The following is a 23,402-nucleotide window of genomic DNA, read 5'->3' as shown; positions in this document are numbered from 1 at the left end:
TGATTGTTGACGATTATAGTAGGAAGATGTGGGTGTACTTTCTTTGCGAAAAGGCTCAAGCTTTTGGTAAATTGAAAGAATGGCTATAGCTTGTTGAAAATGAAACAGGGAAAAAAGTGAAGAAAATCAGATCGGATGGTGGTGGTGAGTTTGTTTCTATAGAGTTTGGAGATTTTTGCAAGAGCAAAGGGATGAGGCGACAAACAATGACACCACATATGCCTCAGTAAAATTCGGTTGTTGAACACCGAATGCAGACCACCATGGAGATGGGGAGGTGTATGTTGAAAGGTGCTGGACTACCAAACCACTTTTGGGCTGAGGCTATCAATACTACGGTTTACATCCTTAATCATAGCTATACAAAGGCACTCAAAGGTAAAACACCACATAAGGCTTACAACGATAAGAAGCCATCTGTCTCCCACTTTGGAACGTTTGGGTGTGAATGCTATGCGCATGTACTAGACAAAGAGAGAAACAAGCTACAACCAAAAAGCACCAAATGTATCTTCTTAGGCTATTATGATGAGAAGAAAGCCTATAAGTTGTATGATCGAGAGGCAAAGAAGATCATAGCAAGCCGTGATGTGGTGTTCAAGGAGTAGCCACATGCAATGGAGGCAGAGAAGAGCTCTTCCACTTTATTATTAAGCAAAGAGGTAATTCACTATGGACCTATCCCAGGAGCTATAAAGGAGGAGGAAATATCAGATGATGAAGGTATAAGTCACCAATCTGTTATTACACCATTGGGAAAGCCATTGCCATGATGGGTAAGGCAAATCTACCACCATGATAACCAGATGCCTATGTCTGTTGAGCAGCATGCAAATGGACCAAGGCAGTCTCAGAGAATCAAGGAGCAAAGGAGGGCTTCTGCTCACATAGTCAATATGGCCTTGATGGATGAGATTATTGCAGAAGTAAAGGAGCCTGTGAGTTTGGAGTAAGCACTTGCAGACCGAGATTGGAAAAATGTTATGCAAGTAGAATATGACAGCATCATGAAGAATGAAACTTGGGAGCTGGTAGATCGACCACCTAACAGAAAGGTTATTGGCACCAAGTGGGTTTGGAAGGTAAAGTACAAGGCCAATGGGACTTTGGAAAAGTACAAAGCTAGATTGGTTGCACAAGGATTTTTGCAGGTTGAAGAGTTTGACTTTCAAGAATCTTTCACCCCGACTTTCAAAATGACCATTGTTCGCATAGTACTATCGATGGCTGCTCATAAAAAGTGGCCAGTTTATCAAATCGATGTTAAATCAACATTCTTGAATGGTGACCTCAAGGAGGAGGTGTACGTGGCTCAGCCACCAGGGTTTGAGGCCCCCCATTCTGAGAACAAGGTATGTAAGCTCAAGAAGGCTTTGTACGGGCTAAAACAGGCCCCAAGAGCATGTTACCAATGGATAGACAAATTTTTTCATAAATTAAACTTCAAAAGATGTGCCTCAGATGCTAACTTGTATGTGTACAGGAAATGTGAAAAATCTACTATTGTTGTTCTATATGTGGATGATCTCCTTATTACAGGTGACTATGAAGACATGATCCAGCGGACAAGAAAGGCATTGAGCACTGAGTTTGAGATGACAGACTTAGGCTTGATGCACTACTGTTTGGGGATTGAAGTCTGGTAAGAGCCAGGCAAGATCTTCATCTCTCAGCAGAAATATGCAAGGGAGATCTTGAAGGCATTTGGTATGTCCGAGTGCAAGGAGATAGCTACACCTATGGAGGTAAGTGTGAGGTTGTCTATGGAGGATGCCTCACCACTAGCAAACATTGGGAGGTACATGAAGTTGGTCGGCAGTCTCATCTATCTGTGCAACACCAGACTGGACATCAGTTTTGCTATTGCATTTTGAGTAGGTTCTCCAACCAATAAGCCCCAAGAGAATCATTGGAATGCCAGGATGCGGGTGCTCGGGTATGTGAAGGGCACTCTTGATTATGGCATCACCTATGATACGGGCACTTCCTTGGCTGGTCATTGTGACTCAGATTGGGTTGGAGATGTTGATTCCAAGAAATCAGTTTCTGGATATTGTTTCTCTTTAGGTTCAAGTATCTTCTCTTGGATCAGTAAAAAACAACCAACAGTGGCATTGTCTTCTACCAAGGTTCTACTGAGGTTGAGTACAATGCAGCATGTTTTGCTGCTTGTGAAGCAGTGTGGCTGAGGAGGATCTTATGGCACATGGGAGTGCAAGAGGATGAGGCAACTGTGCTGAGGTCCGACAATCAAAGTTGCATAGCCATTGCTAAAAATCCAGTGTTTCATGTGCGCACAAAACATATAGAGATTCAATATCACTATGTGCATGATTTGATTGAGGACGGGATAGTGGAATTGGTCTATTGTCCAATAGAGCAAAATGGAGCAGATATCTTCACCAAGGCACTCGAGAAGGATTAGCTTTAGGGTCATCTTCAGAGACTCAGCATTGGGCCGAGAAGGTAGTTCACCTATGGGTGGACATTGAGGAGGGGTGTTAGATATGCTCAATGCCGCACCCTCCTAGTAACCACCCTCCTAATAACCTCGGGGGCTCTCGCCCCCACCGCGATGGTATAAGGAATATTCCCTGAATATTCCATGGACGACTAGTCGGTTCCATCGACTAGGTTGACTGGTCGGCTTCACTGACTAGGTTGACTGATTGGTTCCACCGACTATGTTGATTTGACTACCGCCCTCATAGCTATAAAGAGGCGACCTCCTCAGTCCATTGTATCAGATTAGTTCAAATCAGATTAGATCTTGCAGCTAGTAGCTCTTCACCTAGTATCTGTCTAGATCGCCATCTAAGCTCCACTGTGGGAGTGCATGGGTGGATGCAACCATCATCTGTACTACATCAGTATTGAAGTAAAATTTTGTTCCTCTCCAGTTTGCTGTGTACTCTCTATTCTTTGTTCAGTTTCTGTTCTACTGCACTGTGTAATTTAACATAATATTAGAGCCCAGGCGGCTCTAAGTATCAAAGAGTAGAAGAGAGGCAAGGGCTTCAATGGCATACGGAGTGATGGCAATAGGAAGCGGCTCAAGTTTAGCAGCTGCAATTGCACTAGCTGCACCAACAATCTAGGCGTTGAGGATTTGCCCACCAGCCTTCACTGAAGGCAAGCTAGATGGTACGAACTACACTCTGTGGAAGTTTAAAATTACTGCTATTCTAGATTCGTATGAGCTTCTGGAGACAGTACTGGGGATTGACCTAGAACCACAAGGAACCCCCGACCCAGCAAATCTGGGGAGTACGATACCTCCTAATGTTGACCTTCTATGAGCTCAGAAATGCAAGAACATAGATGCTATGTTTTCCTTCTCCTTTATCTCTCTCTCTCATTCTAAATAAACTCTCTTCCACCTCCGTGAAGGATGGCAAGTGGAGGATCTAGTGGAGGGGTAGAAAGAGGCCCTTTGATGATACTACCACTAGTAGTAGTATGGTAAGGCCCGTAAACTAGTAGTGCATCTTGATCTGGAGGAGAAGAATAGAATCCTTCATGTGTTTGATGAGGAAAGGCAGTGAGTGTCGGGTCCACCTGCCTCTTTTGAGATCTCCCAAGGCACCATTCAGGCAGGACTTCAGGAGAGAGAGAGCGCAAGAGGTGTCGACGCAAATGCTTAGGCTCTTGTATAGCAAGTCCCATAGAGGGTTCTCAAGTAGACTCCCAAACATCCACCAACCTCCCCTATTCAATTAATAGGACGTATAAAATAATTATGGATGAGAGAGGTCAGCGGGTAATTAACAGCATGCATGGCCTTTCCCATTCCGAATTCAAGAGGGTGCTTGTGGATTTTCGAAAGCAACCCCCCAAAAAAAAGATTATATTTTGAAGTCACTAAGGAAGAAGTTCCCAATGCCTAGTGAGAAACTAGAGTTTGACTCCAGGTGGATATTGAACAAGATGGTTGCCGTACTAAAATCATAGAAAGACTAAATCCATCGAAAAGCAAAGGCAGGGGATTTTAAGCCTGCATGGGTCCATGACGATGATTGGAATATTGTAAAGAAATAACTCAAGACTCCATAAAAGTAGATCAGCAGTAGGCAACCACTGCAAGGAAGAGTAAAGTGGGCCAATCCCACTTGGACTCGAGCAGGAAGGGTTGATTTTATCATTTTTTTCTAAGTACCTATTCTTTCACGTCTTTTTGTATGTAGTCTAGGAATGCTTGTGGTAAATCATGAAATCAACATGCATGCTTGTAATGTTAGGAAATGAAAATGGGTAGACAATGCACAAAGGAGGAGTACTCAAATGCATACGACAATGGTATGCAAGCCTTGTTTGACTTACTTGAAGCGAGTGGGGAATTTGTTCCCTTGTTGAATGTAAGCACTTGATATACCCATTTTTCTTCAAATGCTCAAATTAAACAACTATTGGATACAATAACCTTTGACAAGTGTGCTTCTTAAACAAGATGATAGAGATGAGTTCTTGCAACAAGCTCGCCAAGAGGATGCCAAAGCTAGAGAGGCAAGAGGAGTAGGGGAGGATGACGAGGAGGGTGGGAGCAATGATGAGGACAATAGTAGTTACTAGGCTAGAGGTTTGGATATAGAAAGTGCAAGAGAATATAATTTTGTACTCATGGAAACATGAGATTTTGTACTCAATTTTGAAAGAGAATATAAAAATTTTATACTCAAACTGAATGTAAACATATAAAATGGCCAGTACACTGTAATACAGACCTTTTATCAGAAGGGCATATTAGCGAAAAATTATCCCTAACCTACCCTAAAACAAATTTGCCCCAAATCTATAGCGTCAATATTTTCATTGATACAGCTTCGGGTTTCCCTAACAGCATCGATATTTCCATCCATATAATGGTCAAAAAATGGTTCCCAGAGTCAATATCTCTGTCCATATTAGCATTGAAAACTAATTTATTGATGAATATAGCAACCCTTTTTCGACTGTAATATCAACATTTATATGGAGGCTAATATCGATGCTTAGGATTTTTCTTTTTTTTTTAATAGTTTACTTTGCATCAAAAAGAGCGTTGAAAATGGAGCCAATGATTGTAGTGCTCCTAATTGCAATACATAGGATATTCTATTCTATAGGGCTATTGTGCTCATGCATTTGATTTTGCTCTCGATCACCAAATTTTGCACCCATATATTCAAAAGCTATCCTCATGTTTCTAAGACCTTGCTTTTTGAACATTGTTCTTTGTTTAGCAATAATGCAGCCTTGCATGTTGAGTCCAATAATTTTCTCTGACAAAATACGAAGAGGGGAGAGGAGAAGAGTGGAGATGAGGAAAGAGGGCACAGCTAGAGAGCACACCACAAATGACTAACTGTACACTAGATTTAGTTGAAAATGTAGAACATATACAAATCCTTTTAGGGTTAGGGTTAGGGCATCTAACCCTTTCCTTTATAGCACTCTATTGGGTTAGTGCTATGCATATATGATCACATGATGTTGAGCATGGTTTCTCAACACCTTCCCTCAAGATCAACATCATGAAGTAGGCCTTCCCACAAGATGATGATTCTAGGGAAATGGAAGAAGGACTGAACATTACATTCCATCACACCCCTTTAATGGGAATGTCCTTCCTATGCATCAAACCAAGAGCTTGTCGGTGCTTCTCAAAAAGCTCTTTATCGAGTGGGTTGGTAAAGATATCTGCAACATTTTCTTTGCTATCACAATGCTGCAGTGTGATGTCACCAACAAGTAACACTCTTTCTCTAATGAAGTGCTCTCTAACATCAATGTGCTTTGTCTTTACTTCTTATGATGTAGCTCTAGTTGACTAGCAATTTAGGGCAAACATTTAGAGGAGAGCAGTTCTAAGTGCATATCAAACATTTTTCTATAGGATTGTCAAAATTATTCCTTAGAGATGAGGTTATGAACAAGCTGCTTGCTACTTGTACTTGTCCTAGCAGAAGCAGATGACTCCTACGAAAGGACTTGTTCTAGCCCAACAACATAGAGCCATGATTTGCCACACAAAAAGCCTAATTTCCATACTACCAAATGTTGAGATGACAACTAGTGTATATAAAAACTTGAGACATTACCTATACAATCAATAAGGATCTAGCCATTAGTATATGCAATCAATAAGGAAGCTTAATGTGTATAAGCTAGCAATGTGGACTCTAGAGAGGTGGGACTTAGAGATGGAAGGCAAATAGAAAGTAGCGAGTCACAACTTATTAGGCAAGGAAGAATTCATAATACATATTACATAATGTTAAATGAAACAATACAAGCAAGAATTGAGATTAAGACACAAGTAACAAGACTCAAAAGTAATGGAGACATTCTTTTGCAAAGTACCTAGGAGTCACGGAAGGCTAGTCTTGGACTCTCAAGGTTGGAGGCTAGATGAAGTCTTGGAGATTGATAATGGAGCCTGGGAATAGCGACTCTTTATTTGTTCCTACTATGTCTTGTAATTGATTCAAGATTGGTACTACATAGCAACGAAGAGAAAAGTAGTGCAAGCTTTGTACAAGATAGGAGCGAGGAGAAAAGTAGTGCTAGAGCTTGAGTCTAGAGTGTAGAGAGTGAGAGTCATGAATAGATACCAAGAGACTAAATATTGAGAAGTTTCAATGTGACACCATGTAATATGTACTATCCAACATTATGTTATTATAAACAAATATTGCCATAAAATTTAACCCTTTAAGAAAACCTCCTTCCCACTATCTATGGAGTTTTCCCCCAAATTATGTATTATCTCACATTGTAATATTAAAATCAATTTCACCATAAATTTAAACCCTTGGGAAAAACCTCCTTCCCACTACCCATGGTAGTTAAATTTCCAAATTTATCCGGTTTAAAACACACTAAAGGATGATTTTTCTAGCAATGATTCTCAATCGAGGCTTTTAGCACCTCAAAGTGCACATGCAATCCATGAACTTTCAAGCATAGCTATGGGTGCTCTAGATGGATGCATAATGCAAGGGCTACCTCTACACATAAATAGGAGTGTGTGGTAGCTATCAATTGGTTGCAGTGTAGCCTCCATGCTCTCCATACTTCCCACCTCACTCCCTACACTCAATCCTTTCCCCACAAATCTCCCTAAACCCTCCTCTCTTTGTCATGCATTGCATCCCTTCCTCCCACCTCTCATTCACTATTGTTGTTGGGTATGTTGAGTTCAATCCTTAGGATTGATGTCTGATGACCTTTTGAGGGCCCTGCCTTGTGGCCTGACATTTTAAAAACTCTTCTTTTTACCCATGGCCCATCTATAGCTCTTCCTCCACAATGGACATCCACCATCACTTGTCAATCTCCTAAAGCTCTATTCCATAATGCTCGCTGCTTGCTCCATGAATCTCCTCAATGCTCTTTTATCATTGGGATAAAGGGGGAGGGAGAGGGGGGGAGGGTAAAAAGGGAAGAAGGGGTAGAGGGAGGAGGGCATATGTTATTCTTCCACCTCAAAATGTAGTTGTCTTTTTAATTTTTGTTATCTTTATGATGGCCAAGATTTTTATTTTAATGATAGCTAAGGGGGGGAATCAAAGAAGGCAAGGAGAGGGACATCATTTACTTATCTTTTAGGAGAGAGGGATAGGGGGGGGGAGAGAGAGAGAGAGAGAGAGAGAGAGAGAGAGAGAGAGAGAGAGAGACTTAGAATTTTTCATAGGAATAATCTTATAAGACTTTTTTTTAAAACTTAAGTTTGAAATATTATATAATTTACCTTAAATGCTCCTCCCACCTCAAGTCTTGTAGGGTACTCAAGATCATTTAACAAGCCTTAACCTTATTGTGATATCAATTTTGGTACTTGTTGTAGTGCCTCCTATTACCCCTTCTAGTTCACCTACCGCATCACCAACTGTTTTGATGCTAACTATAGAGATTTCTCTTGTGAGGATTTTGAGGCTACAAATAGACTTTATCCTATTAATTTTATAGGTATAATTAGTCGAAAGGTATACCAAGAAGTCCAAAGCCAGTACCCCTGGGTATCCTATACAAAATGAAACCTATGTTTTATACATATAACCAAAGTCCAAACCTTGAACTTTTGTTTTATGTAATATACTATAACGTCAATTCATGAGTAATCATCATGAATTGATGTTATACAAATAACCAAATTCTAAACCTTGAACTTTTGTGTTACATAATATAATATACCATCAATTCATGAGTAATAATTTGTAGTCTAGTACAATGGTGCATACCTGTCATTGAAACTTTGTATATCTCATCTAATGCTCTTATATCACTATGAAACTATGGGAATATATCTTATATAACCCATGTTATCATGTTTGACCATTCATGACCTCAAACTATTCTCAAGGAATACTCTCTAGGCACACTTAGAATAATATGTCATTTGGATATACCCAAAAAAAGATTTAAAAACCCTCACATTTAGCCAATTTAAGAAGTTGAAAAATGTAACACTATCTTTGATATACAAAGAAGTTTCCATCCAATATATAGGAACCTCAAAATAAGAATATTTTGAGAAAAAGATAATTGATTACAGGGTCAGTTTTAGCCTGGTTGACAACAAAGATAAGAGAAAATAGGCGACAACGCTTGGATAAATCCTAAATTTATTAAACAATATTTTGTTAACCATATACCAATGGTTATGATTTTATTGATCCAAAAGACTATGCATTATGACCTTGTAAGACCACACTTTTCACAAAACCACACTTTCAACAAAAGATCATGCATTATGACCTTGTTAGACCACACTTTCCACAAAACCTAAAGTTACTATTTTTGGGTGTTGTTTTGAGCACCAAGGTTTTGGGGTGGAGAAATTAATCCGAGGATACTTTATTATATTATAGAATATTTTTTGATAAAATTTGTAAGAGAGGACATGAAAATTCATCGTCTGTAGCTTGTGAAAATTTTCTCAAACATGGCTACTTAGAAAGACATTTTATGTTTTTAGGACACTTTTATGTCCTATTTCAAAATTCGTGCTAGAGGAGTTGATGATCCCTACTTTGTTAAAAAGGATTACAACTGAAGAAGTTTTATTAGCATCTCCTCCTAATAAAGAAGTGCACTTCCCTACAACACCACAACTTTTCCATTTGCAATGTTCAAACACTTCTACCATTAGGGGAATGTCAGACTCAAAAAAGTGCCAAAGCTCAGATTAAGCCTTTAAGACTTGTGATTAGCAAACTATTCAATGGCAAGGCTTGGGAATTAAAAGAATGGAGGATTCTGTATTGGCCTCTCATTGCTGGAGTTGGTCCCTATTTGCCTCCCTCTTGCCCCCACCACTACCTGAGACATTTACACACACACACACACACACACACACACACACACATGCACATGCACATGTGCACACACACACACACACACACACACACACACACACACACACACACACCCCCCTTGACTTTTTTCTAGTCCCAGTAGATACCCTCCTCCCTCTCGTGGCGGACCTCAAAATTCATGGATTTTTCTCCCTCCACAAAAATTTTTGGAAAGTGTTCCCCACCCTCCAAAAAAATGCCTCCCAGTAGTCCCCCCAAACTATGCCCATTGATTCATGACCTTCCTCTTAGCTTGTTCCTCCTCTCAACCTCCTCTTAGCCTCCTTCTCTCAACCTTTTCCTCCTCCCAACCTCTTTCCCTTTGCTTGCTCCCATTATTTTTACAATGGTGAGGCACTCCCTTGCCCCTAGACCAAAGCTATCCATTCAATCTTGTGATGTTTGGATTGCTCAAGAGTTTAGGCTAATGTCCTGGATCACAATTTGACCATCTATACTAGGTCCATTCAAGGTGAAAGAGAAGAATTGGAAGAGTCACATTAGAGGGTTCTTAATTACCAAAAAAGGACTCAAGGTGAAGTTTCAGCACATGTACATGGTTCAAGATATAAACTTAGGGTATGTAGATCAAACTTTCTTTCCTTCAAGTTGTATCTCTCCTTTACATTGTAATTTGTGCATTATGGGACTTCATTTGTCCATTCTAATGTGTATGTGTATGTGTGTTGAGAGAGGGTGTGTTGTGGAGAGCATACGCTAGGAGGGAGTGAGATAAAGAGAAATAGAGAGAGAGGGGTGAGGGGTGTAAGGAAGAGAGTAGGGGTAGTGTGAGGGAGAGAGAGGGATGATACACACACACACACAAATTGGTTGGCTCGTTATCATCTTTTTTATCATTGTTTGATTCTTGTGTAGGTATCCTTCCTTCTACCAAAGTTGCAACCCTACTCTTGGACAATCTCATGGGAACATTTCAAGCTTTCCATTCAAACATCGAGGAGTTGATCATCTCAAGGAGGAGTCCTAACTCCTTAATAAAGACTAGTATTTTTGTTTAAATGCATGCTATCACAAGTACCTCAAAGAGCAGGTGCATATGGAGGCCTCCAACTATTCCTCTTCTTAACTTTGATAGTCCAGAATGGACTTATCCTAATCCATTCTCCATAGATGCATTTAGAATGAAGATGAGGATTGAAATTCAATCATCCATCAAATTTACTTTTGGTTCAAAATATGTGGGTGTTAGTTAGTTCATGCCCTCCATTGTCTTTATTTACTACTTCAAATTGGTCTTCATCCACAAAACAGAGACTATTTGGGTGTGTAGTGACCTGACAAAGGAATTTCCTGATAATTTCCTATACCCAACATGGGATGTTAGGGAAGGTTTTTAAAAAGGAGACCATTTTCTATGTGTAGTTAGTAAGTAAAGTTTAGTAATAAGGTATGAAGTAGTGCGTAGTATTTGTTACATGAGATATGCTTATAAGTGCTGGAAAATGATCATGGCACATGGATACCTATGGATTTTGATGTAATTGACACCACAAAGGTAGAGATACATATGCCAAATGGTGAAATCCAATGCCTTGAGGCCACATGTAGCCAATTGGAGCTTGAACCCAACTTGAAGCACATTCGAGAATACATTTCTATAACCTTTGATGACAGGTGACTTTTTCTTTACACTAAATGGAAAGATAGTAAGAAGGAGCAACATCAATGCTCAATAAATGGAAACCTCTTACCTTGGCCAGTCATACTAGTATTGAAAATTTAATAGTTTTCCAAGTGCGATCTCATTTGTGAAGCCAAAGTTCACACTTTTTGGATTTCATGCAATGAGCTTATATTATTTTTTTAAGCTTTTAAAATGTTGATTACTTTGGAAAAGTGTCATGGTAGGTTATTCTCATGATTTTTAGTATCTAATCATGGTGATAACTTTGAACATTGGTTCCTAAATTTCTTAGAAATATGCTAATATAATTTATTGTCCAAAATGTAAAAAAAGTCACCTTTGACATTTAGGAGTGTATTAAAGAGCCAACCATACAAAGTCCCTAGATCTAAATATAAACCTCCAAATTCCAATGGACATATCCCGTGAGGCATACCATAACTCCATGGATTCTACCCATTGTTTGAGTAGAGAGAAGAAGTTATATGAGATTTTTTATCACAAGTTAAATGTGATGGTTATTTTCTAGAAGCACATGAATCTTTTTAGATATGTGATAGATTACATCAATGTAATTAGATCCTACATGATCTATTTTAGATATAGATAGAGTACAATAGGTTCCTATCAATCTCCTTATAGATAGTTGCATAGATGTTTGCTTCAGAAATAGCAGACTGTGCAATTACTTTAGAGATGATGACACCCTTGCACTTCTATCACACAAGAAGTGTTGGCTCTGCTTGTAGCAACAGCATAAGAAAGAGATGACGATGAAAATATCAATGTTATTGTAAAAGCCAACCTTGTTGTAGAGTGATTCAGCAAAACCTTGTACAAAGAAAGATACACTGCAGAGATGGTAGAATTGATAAGCTTAGAACTTGGTGGGGTCCCCTACGAAGTAGATGGAAATCCTCCATGGGACAACCCATTATAGGAGAGAACAAGAAGAGCAAAAAGATGAGGAGGAAGGCATGATGGAAGAGGTTTTGATGCAAACGATTCCATATGAAAATTGGGAATATTTTCTTTTAATTGAAATTCAATATATCAAGTAGTTGAGGGAAGATGAAGCACTAGTGGCACTCTCCACTTGAGAGAATAATATCAACTTGGGCTTCTCAGAACAAGGGCTTGATCGGTGCACAGATTTGGCACCTGTCAACACTTTGGAGCATTACATCTTGACCATATGGGAGGAAATGCATGACTCAAGTCATGTGGCAATGATAGAGAGGGAGTTTCAGGAGGTCTAGGAAAATGTAATGATGGAGAGGTAGGAGAAATGTGCGAGAATTCAAAGCAATATAGAGGCCTCATCATCACACCACGTACAAACATTGATGAGAGCAAAAGCTCCATCAATATTTGCACGAAGGGATACGATGAAAGAGATCCAATAAAGATTGTAAGCTAATGACATTTTGCCAATTTGTTTGATTTATGCCCTCAAATTGATGATTTTTAATAAAGCTCACTCATATGGTTAATTAACTCTTAGGATGTCATTGAAGTTGATAATTTTGTGATGTGATGTTTGGGTTGAGTCGACAGCTTAGGTGCAATCTCAGTACTAGGACACTACTGAGGTGCTCAAGTGCCACAGCCTAATGTGCATCCATCCTACATTATCACCTCATGGAAAGGAGGAGCTGCTAAAATGCATGACACTTTCAAAGCTGTGTCCATTGTCCCTTTAGCTCCACCACTCATGCATATGTAGATTTTGGTGTGGTGAGATCTAGTGCTTTCTACTTTTGGAGAGATATTAGTAGGAAAATTTTGGCATCTGCTATTATGAGGGCTTTGATAGGTGTTTACAATGCCATGCAAATTGTATAAACCTTTATACAATCCACTGTCTTGGCACCCCAGAGGAGAGTAGCATTATTGTAAAAATTGAAAGAGGCAAAGAAAGAAAGAATCTTGTAAAGTGAAATGGAGTATACAAAAAATATTGTATATATACATTGAAATCTAATATAAGTTTTTCTTTTTTCCAACATGTTGGTAAGTTGCAATGCAATTAAATTTTGTGGTCAAATTGTATTTTATATGATATGCATTCATTGTAAAAATTATTTATGTGGATTATGAATTTAAAGGTTTAAAAAAGAAAGGAGATATACCTCTTAAACCTACCCACAACCACTTAATGCTAGGAGATAGGAATAAATTTCATCCAAAGTTCTAGCCAAATCCTTCTAAATCACCAACACATTTAATTTTTTAAAGAAGAAATGTTCAGTGATTTAGAAGGATTTGCCAAGAACTTTGGATAAAATTCAATCGTATCTCCTAGCATTGACTGGTAGTAGGTAGGTTTAAGAGGTATTATATATATCTCCTAGCAGTGGTGTGGGGGTTGTGGATGATTAGGAGAACTGGTGGTAAAGCCAAAGAGAAAAACAAAATTAAGCCACTAACCTAACCCTTAATTAGATAAGTCTCTTCTTTTTAATTTTTCAAAAGAATTGTCATTTGGCCCTATGAGACTTCACTATCAAATTGATCATTCCTGCATAATTTTCAGCAATCCTAAACTATAAAATATTGTATGTGGTTCAAACATGTTGATTGGCATCACATGAGGCATTTGCCCTAAAATATTTATTAAAAGAAAGGGCATGTGGCCCTATGTAAGGAAATCTCCCCAATACCTAATTCTTAGGCAACTGTTTTTAAATTTTTGTTGTTAATAGGCCTCCCATGGTGCTAGATAGCATTTGCCCCAAAACTTTGGGTGAAATTGGACATTTGGTCCCATAAAGGGCTTGGCCCACTTATCAAAATTTTAGGTAGTTTTGTTTCGATCTTTAATGTGATTTAGACATTCCATGGTGCCATGGAGATTTCCTCCAAAAAGTTTGGGCAAAATTTTGGCCCCATGTGCATGCGGGCACATAAATTGGCCAGATGGCGAATCATCTGACTAATTTGTATGCCTGCATGCACATGGGGCCAAAATGGGCAATATTGCCCAACGTTTTTTGGAGGGAATCTCCATGGCAAGTGTGAGGTCCAAATCACAACAAACAAAGAGCCTATTGAGGTCCTTTTTGGGGTAAATTCCTATTAATAACCTTTTGGGGGCCCAAATGTGGAGAAAATGCCTATCGATGCCCTTTTTGAGGTCCAAATGGGCAATTTTCTTCTGAATAGACTTCCCATGGTTGCATATAGAAATAGCCCAAAGCGCACACATGGAGACAAAATGGCCAAATTTCCTTAAATGTTTCTGGGGGAAAGCTCCATGGCACCATGGGAGGTCCAAATCACAACAAACATTCAACAGAAGTACCTATTGATGCCCTTTTTGGGGAAAATGCCTATTGATGCCCTTTTTGGGGAAAATGCCTATTGATGCCTTTTTTGGAGTCCAAATGGCCAATTTTCTTGTGAAAAGACTTCCTGTGGTTGCATATGCAATTTCCCCAAAACAATGTGGGGAAATTTGGCCATTTTGGTGCCATGTGCTTGCAAGCATGCAAACCAGCTAGATGGCACCAATTTGCATGCCTGCACACACATGGGACCAAAAATGGCCAAATTTCCCCAATTTTTTTGGGAAAATTTGCTATCGTATGTGCCCAAAACCAAACCTCTAACAAGTTTGAAAAAATAAAGCTTTTCGGGGTTCCAAGTGGCTAGATGGACTTTATTCAAAAAAAAAAAGGGCAAATGCCTCTCATGGTGCAAAATAGCCAATCTCCAAACAAATATATAGAATATGGTCACTAGGCATTACCATAAAGAAATTCTTCAGTTATTAAAAAATCAACAAACAAATTAATGGTGCTGAAGCCATTGCCCAAAACAAGATATAACACTGAGAAATGAACAATGTTTGCATTATCAAACTTGTACAAAAATAATTACAACCACCAAACTTGGTGTCCACAAGTATTACAAAATAATTACAACCTTATCATTTGTACAAAACGATTTATAACCACCAAAATCGGTGTCCTTAAGCATTATAATCACCAAAATGTGGTTGGCCTTAGCAATGGATTGCCTTTGATCTTTGCATAGACTGCACACAAGTTTGTGTCCTCGAGAAGGGATACTATAGCCATTTTGCATGCCACTTGTATGGTGGCAAGTATGATAGATTGAATTTGGAGGCCATCCTTGTATTCTTGCTTTATTTGTTTAACCAATCGAGCGAACAACACTCTCTTAATTAGAGGCTCTACACTATTTTGATACTTTTTTATCTTAAAAAGAGCCTTCATTCTTGGCTTTCTGTAGTGCCTCCCTCTAGGAGGTCCTCCACCTCCACCTCCACCTCCTCCACCTCTACCATGTCCAGCTTTTCTCTTCAATTTGGGCAAAGATTTTCCACCACTTTGACTAGCTTATGGAAAATTTGTAGTATGGTGGTTCTTACTGTTGTCATAGTCATTCCCTTGCCTGTTGAGCCATATTAATTCTTTGTTTGGTGATCCAATGCTTTCCTAACAGCTTCTGGTTGCTCACAACCTTTTATGTTTCTGGGAAGTTTGCAACAATTTTCATGAATTCCTTCTTTTATTCGTTTTAATTTGATGAATTGCTTGGGCTAACTTTGTTTGCAAAGCTTTATCCCTTGCATAGGAGAACCTAATTATATCGTGATAGAACCACTCAAACATTTCACTAAGTGCATTACTTCCATCAATCCCACTTCCATGCTAATACATACTCCTGAGTCCATCTGAACCATATTCTCCTTTTCCTCTATGCCTCATGCATATCCATCTCATCTACTTCTATATAGCTCTATCGCCTCTTTAGTCTTTGCTTCTTCCCATCCTTGTTCTCTTTTGTAGAACCCCCCCCCCCCACCCCTTTCATGCCTCTTCTTCCTACCCCAACCCTCCCCTTATCTCCTTGGTCACTTGCCTCTTTAAGCTTCCACTTCATACTTGAAGGCTTACTTGCCTCTTATCCATTGCTTTATTAACCATGCCCATAGATTTGAGAAGCCCTACAACATCAATGATGATATTCTTCATCACTTCTTTGCTTTTGTTCAAACCATGAGCCTCATTGACAAGACCAATCACAAGAACCTTCTCTATACTCTTGGACTCAATTAAGTCGTGGATCTTATGTGGGTTGAGTTCAAAGGGATCTACTCATCACTAGGCTATAGAACTACTTTAAGCACAAGATGAGAAATGTATCCCTCCCAACAAGCAAAGACTTGCATGCGGTTTGGCATCATTAGACCCATGAAAAATCATCTCGTGGGGGTCACTACTTGAAAACACCATACATCGCATGCATTTGAGGGGTATTATTAAAATCCCTTATTTGTAAATTGTAATGCCTTGAGTGACACCTTCTTAATTTTTTGCAGTACCCTAATTTAAAAGCTCCTTTTGTAAAATGTTCTATTTTTGCTATTAAAACCCCCTTCTATTTACATATGAGGAGTGACCCCCTCACAAAAATATGCTCGCTGTGACTCTTAATTTTGACATTTAGTATGAATAATGATCTAGAAGCATCTCACACTAAAGGTGCATGAGAAAGATGTTTTTGCCTAAGACCTTATTGAGTGTGCTAGAAATTACAATAACATTGGATGTAATTGAGAATCAACACAATAGGCCTTCGAATCTACCAAGTATAATTATGGCCTAAACATAAAGAAACGATAACCTCACAAGGTAGAGGATGGAAAATGTCAATAATCTGCTAAGTCCATGGGTGGACTCTTTGAATGTCCGTGTACAAAGCTATGAACATCATCGTGGCAATAGAGGAAGAATGGAAACAGTCAGGCTATCACATTCTATGAATGCATCATTTAAGGCTATCAATTTAATTTGTCTATATGATATTAGTTTCTTTACCGAAAGGAATTGTGAGGATAGACCAAGGACTATGGTCCATGCTTTTTTGGCTGTGGGCTATGATGTGGATAAAAGTGGACTCCTAGACAATAAAGAATTCATGGGGCAAAAGTTGTGAATTCCATTGATGCTTTTACTGTTCAAAGACTAAAATAATGGCTTGGAAGTTTTGAGAAGAAGCTAAAGTAGCTCACTTTCTTACGTAGGAAGAACACTATTCTAAGTTTTAAGAGGGATGTCTAAACACGGAAGAATGGATTAGAGAACAATGTTTATGAGGTTGTAGGAGGCATGAAATGGATGGATAGAAGAGTGGTTCTAAGAGGGAGCTCTAAACGTGGATGAATGGATTAGACAACAATGTTTATGAGGTTGGGCCAAAGGGCATGAAATGGATAGGTATGAGAGTGAAGGGCCTTAAGATAGATCAAAAGCTCAACGCATGGAATGCTTGCAAGAGTGTGCATCAAGGCTCCTCTCTCTCTCTCTCTCTCTCTCTCTCTCTCTCTCTCTCTCTCCCCCTCTCTCTCTCTCTTCAATCAAAATTTTTATGGGTTTCTTAAGTAGGTTGTTAAGAGTAGAGTGCTTGCAACCTAGGTCGGTGGGCCCGAGAGGTGTTACCTTCTTCCATTATACTTTGTCCATTATCATGTAATTGGATTGTCGGAGAGCTATTAGCCGGCACTTGGATATGTGGATTATGTCGTGGTTCCATGGTCATTTGTAATCTTAATCAATTAAAGGTGGATATTTTTCAGGCTAGCTGAAGGGCATGCCCCCCCCATCACTTTTATGATATAGCTATATATAGAGGGAGGAATTGTATATATACTCACCTTATCCTTGTGAATGGTTTAGTGCTAGGGGAACTCATTGTAGGCTTTTGTGGAGAATGGACTAAGGGAATCCTTTATGGGGAGTGAGGAGGAGAGTCTCATGTGCTATAGATGGAGTTATCCCACATATTATGGTGGAGGGGCCATGGAGAAAGTCCCAAAGAAAAGGTCCCCTTCAAATGGAATTATGGCCAATGACATCTTTAGTTGAGCCTTCTCTCATTTGAGTCACCTTGTATAAGCTCTAAATCTGGCTACCCGACGGTTGTAATCCTCTTACACTTTTCGAGCGTAATGGAATTACCCATCACAGAGACACCGGCTGTAGCATATTGAGGCATGATTGGTTGGTACCATGTCACGACTTAGGCAAGGAGGTTCTACAGTCTCGGCTCTCCCCCGGCCTGCCGGGGGAACACTTGCTACCAACAAAGGAGGGTTTTCACCACACCACCGGAGCAGATCTGGGACACCTGATAAACAAATGCCTGGCAGGATATTAAATCTAATGTTTGATCCTCGTGTGATTCGAGGCTCAACCCAAATTCGGCAAAAGGTCGGCATTTTCCTGCTTGCAGACGATGAATTGCACCAAGTTTTTACGTCCGTTATTTTCTCTTATCATAGCCTCAGACTTGGGAGAAGCTCCAAAAGTTTCCAAATGTTCATCAAGTGTATAAGAAATAAGACTGTCAGTGAACAAGGAGAATCTTTGTTGCGCATTTGGGAACAACTTGCTACGACTGATCTATACTTGCAAAGCTCCAGCATCACACATTTGTCACGGCGAAACAAAGATAACAGGCGATGCTCACAATTACTTCATTCAGATTAGAATGCCTTTACAGAAAACCTTTCAAATAGCCCTAATCTGCAATCCGAATAGCCACATAATTAGCCCTTTAATTCTGCCACAAAATTTATCCTCTGTGACAATCGAAATGAATCCTTTGCAAGGATAGTTGGTCGAGAGCTTCGAGAAACTAGTTTATATATGCGCCTTAGTGATACATGTTGATCAGAAGGTCGCTCAAGTCCAAATAATCTTGCGATTAGATATTTTATCATCCGTGCAGAATTGTCGAAGACCACATCGAAGTGCACGTAGGAAGGAGGAAGAAATGAACAGGCGTGGAAGTTCAGCTGAATTCCAGGCATAGATGCAAATCTAATGCGGAGATTAGGGGTTTTAGTAAGAGGATGCAAGAGTACCATACAACATAGTGCTATAGTGACTGGAATAACTCCTGAGACTTCTGATTCATGATTTTTACATACATCACTTGAGTTCCTATCTCAAAACGTGTGGCGATGACGGATTGGAATAAGATGGCTCAATATATTAAAAGCCCTCGTATCACGGCACTAGAAAGGTTTTGCGTTCGCTGTATGTAAATGAACCTTCTCTGGAACGAGACATTGATTGGAGGTTTTTTTTTTGGGTTGCATATTTTTGGTGACCCGAGGATGTTTCGAGTTCCTTGCTGCCAAACATTATAATGTGAAGGATCGAAAGTTACATAGGAATTTATTTGGAACGTCTTTTATAGTTTTTGCAGGTCTTCTGCTTTTTTCCTTTAGTAACGCTTTAGCAACACGTTTAAATGTTTCTTTTGGCTTTGGAGCAAATTGTGACCTGATATAAGAATACTGACACATCTGCAGTCATACCAGTCATACCATGATGCTGCACCTTTGAAAAAGATCCAGAAAGGAAAGACAAAGCATGTAGTAAAAGAATATAGGGCATTGAGTGAGCCATGCACCACAAGGAAACATTTGGACATACAGGTCTTTGATTTCAACCTAGTGCAATGACCACGTCGTGAAAATTGATCTACTATAAAGAAAACCCTATTAAACTCTATTGAAGAAAGAGGGGGTAATTTTCTTTAGCATGACTGAGGTGGGACTCATCTTTCAGACAGATGCATATTTGGAGGAACTCGTAGAGAACGTGAGTGAATATGATATCGATACACAAACAGATCCTTTCCTTGATAGGCCCCCTACACCACTCTTCATTCCTCAGAAATCTGGCCCAGACGTTGGAACTCAGGTACGTTTATTTTTTCCCAATCATATATTTTTAAAAACTTGTATACTTTCTCCGAAATAAATTGTGCTATTGATTTAATGCATTTTTGGAAAGCAATTGATGTTAATACAAGGTTATAAACCTTTTAACTAAATCATGAAAGGTGGCTGACTAAGTTGCTCGCATCTAGGCCATGGAAACCATAAGCATATGCTATATGGACCTTGCATTTTTTCATCATCATCAAGACGATGAAGGCCAGCTAAATCATTTGTGCTACTTTCAGCTGTGAAGTGTACATCTTGTTTGTTGGACCCATTTGTTCCTTGGGCAATGCAAGCCCGATGGTGCAAAGGGAAGGCCTCGTGGGGCTGCCACATGGTAGAGACTTCCCATGGAATCATAAATTGGTTCCATGGGCAATGTGACCCCAATGCAAGCCCGATGGTGGTCGTGTTCTTAGATGACATCTTGGTATATAGCGGATCACATTGGATACCTTCGAATTGTCTTAGTTATTTTAAGACAACATAAGCTCTATGCTAGGATGAGTAAATGTGACTTCTTTATGAAGGAGATCATTTACTTAGGACACAAGATTTCTTTTGAAGGTATTAGCATTGATCTAGATCGTATCCAGAAGGTTTTGGAATGGCCCATCCCTTAGACAGTGAAACAACTTCGTTCTTTTGCTTTTCTACGGAAGTCTGTGTGTGATTATTCGAACATCACGGCACCCTTGACCAACATAGTGAAAGGTCGTGGATGCAGGTCTATCCAGTTGATCTCTTGGAATGATGCATTGAACAAGGCTTTTGAAACCTTGAAGCTAACTATCAAGGAAGCTCGTGTTCTTGCATTACTCGATCCTACCCGGCCATATGTTTTAGAGGCCGATGCGAGTGATTTTGCGATTGGGGCAGCTTTATTCCAAGAGGATAGACTTGTATCTTTTGAGAGAGAAAAGCTAGATGACACCCAGTATCGTTGGCCCACACTAGAAAAAGAACTATATGCAGTTGTGTATGCTCTAAAGGTTTGGAGACACTACTTGTATGGTTCGAAGTTTCTTGTATTAACAAATCATCAGTCAATCAAGTATGTGTGTGATGGATCGGAATTGAGGGGTAGAAAGGCTAGGTGGGCAGAGTTAATGCAAGATTTTGATTTTGAAATACGTTCCATAAATAGTGTGGCGGATGCCTTAAGTCGAGTCAAGTAATGTCATTTACGGAAATATCCTCAGACCTATTTCAATCCTTGAGGGAGCTTTGCACAACTGATAGTCATTTCAGCTCTTATTGGCAGAAGGTCCAGGATGGGAGCTCCATGGTTGACCAAGACTCAGGGATTGTGCCACCTACGATACAGGCGGCGGGAGGTGAGTGGATGATTAGGAACGGCTCGCTGTTCCGGAATGGAAAGATATATGTGCCAGAGGTTTCGGATCTTAGATCCAAGATTCTCTGGGAGTGTCATGATGCTCCTAGTGCTAGACATCCAGGTATACATCGGATTTGTCTCTTATGAAACATACCTTTTATTGACCTAAGATGAGTGCATTTATTTAAAATTATGTGGTAGGTTGTCGGGTTTGTCAGGTTATTAAGACAGAACGTCTCAGAAGCGCGGATTTATTACAGCCATTGCAAATTGTCGGTAATAAATCGGCTTTTTTAGCGAACTCAGAAGTGAGTTCTTAGAGAGGAGGGGAAGTATGTCATATGCACGGATTGGTATTTGACGTCTACTCGCGTACACAAGACTAGCTCAGGTAGCCTGGGGAGGCTTAGGGCTAGGCAGGCTTGATTCTCGGGTTGAGTGGCAAGGGTACGAACCAGTTAGAGGTCTTCGCTATTTTTGGCGCATTGGGCCCGAGTCTATATGAGGGGCCCAGAGGTTCAGTTCTCAAGGAGCCGAGGGGAGCAAGTCTCGTTCCCAGGTGCTAGGTCTGATCCTGGATTGTGTTGCGGATGCACGCCTGCATCATAGCGTAGCTCAAGGCCCAGCAGCAGATCCTAGGCCTCTAAGCGCCACCTGGTGGTAGGGGACACCAGGCTGGTTAGGATCTGGTTGGGAGTTTGTGCCAGTAGCTCAGCTCGTGGCTTGGAGGGGACATCTCCTGATTCGGGTTCACATCCCGTAGATGTCATGGTTGGGTGGTAAGCAACCTGCTCAAATTCCTCCCGTTTGGTGTGTTCTTGTGTTTGCTTGCATCAAAGGTTTCAGGAGTGCTGGGGACGTGTTTAGTTAGCACGCCAACAAAGTCTGATGAAACACCAAAGAATTTACAAGGAATTTTGGGAGAGAGCTACCAAATTAGAGGAGTGCCGCCTTCTTTACAAGGTACATCTGTAGTTGTTACTTTGGATGAAGACTTGCGCTAAGATTCTATGGATTAGAACACATTCTCTGATGGGCTACCTTCCAGCATCTCGTCCTCCAGCTGCTTTTCTTGAATCTTGGGTGAGAAAGGGACTGATAGTAACAAACGCTCATTTTCTCACCAAAGGGTATTATGTCTTTCTATTTGAAATGGAGGAAATGACCGTAAGAGTTCTACATCAAGGATTGTGGACAATTACAAACCAGCCTCTCTATTGGTTAGTTGGTTTCCAGATTTTTCTCCTGATAAGATGAGGGGTAGAGGCACGAGAGTATGGACTTTCCCATTTGAGGGGGGCATGCACACAGATGACAGTGATCCCTGAGACCTAGTGGGAGGGATTGCACAGCTATTTGGGCCCCACCACTAGTATGGGTAGTTCTAAAGGACCGGGGCGTCTCTCACGATTTTGTTTATGTGGAATTCCCTTGGTTCTGCCGACACAAACTTTACAGAGTAGGGCCTGGGGTCTTTTTCAGCCAAACACTGCAAGAGACCTGGAGGTAGAGGGGGCTTTTGATTTCCTTGAGTGGCAAAGGGTCAGAGTGGGAGGCCGCTCGGGCAAGAATTGGACCATTGACCTAGTTTCAGTTTTGGCGAGGCAGCAAAGGACGAGGTGGTGCCTTTGGTTATAGGAGGGGCAGCCTATTCTAGGCGAGAGTCAGTGCCCACTTGTAATTGGGCGGGTCGAAGTTCCGGATGGTAAAACAAATGTTTGTGTCTAATCCTCGAATGAATTGCTTCATCTTGTTGCTCTCAGACACGCCCAACTGCTGCGCCAGAGTGACGACCTTGTTACTGTATGTCAACACAGCCAAACCATTTTAGGAGAGACGAGAAAACTCATCCTCAAGGTTAAGCATATACTGTGGCGGAAGAAAACGGGCTTTGAGGTCGGTAACAAACGTTGCCCAAACGAAATTCATCTTAAAAGTTGTTGGGTTGGTATGCTTACAAGTCCAATGTTACCACCAGGTAACCGCCTCACCGATAAGATGAGGAGCTGCTATGTGGACTTTGTCTTGCCCATCTTGAATCAGCACTTACAGAAAATGAGCTACAAACTGATGAATGACTTGAAGAATAGTTGAATGGTCACACTTACCATCATACTTTGTCGATGATGAAGTTGTGGCGGTGCCTATTGCCGCACTTAAACTTGCTTGTATAGTGGCTAATATCTGTTTGTGTTGGAGAAGCATCGCCTCTTGGTCCAGCTTTTGTTGCCTCTCTACCTGGGCGAGCTCTACGCATCGCCCTCATTTTTGCGTTCCTCATGCATCAACAAGAGCAGTTTTTCAAAATCTGTGGTT

General features: G+C 40.3%; 1 protein-coding gene across 1 annotated transcript in view; it reads left to right on the top strand.

Moving 5' to 3' along the window:
• Positions 1-17,910: 17,910 nt before the first annotated feature.
• The window catches only part of LOC147889104 (uncharacterized), a 55,936-nt gene continuing 50,444 nt past the window's right edge, over positions 17,911-23,402 (top strand). The window contains exons 1-3 of the mRNA XM_087391980.1: positions 17,911-18,221; positions 19,331-19,456; positions 19,590-19,724. Of these exons, the coding sequence (XP_087248106.1) occupies positions 18,021-18,221; positions 19,331-19,456; positions 19,590-19,724 (462 nt within the window). The 5' untranslated portion in view covers positions 17,911-18,020. The remainder of the gene's footprint in view (positions 18,222-19,330; positions 19,457-19,589; positions 19,725-23,402) is intronic.

This window comes from Dipteris shenzhenensis, chromosome 20 (genome assembly GCF_047967505.1).
Source record: "Dipteris shenzhenensis isolate YYH24624 ecotype China chromosome 20, Dip_SZ_1.0, whole genome shotgun sequence".
NCBI lineage: Eukaryota > Viridiplantae > Streptophyta > Polypodiopsida > Gleicheniales > Dipteridaceae > Dipteris > Dipteris shenzhenensis.
This window is presented reverse-complemented; position numbering and strand designations above follow the sequence as displayed.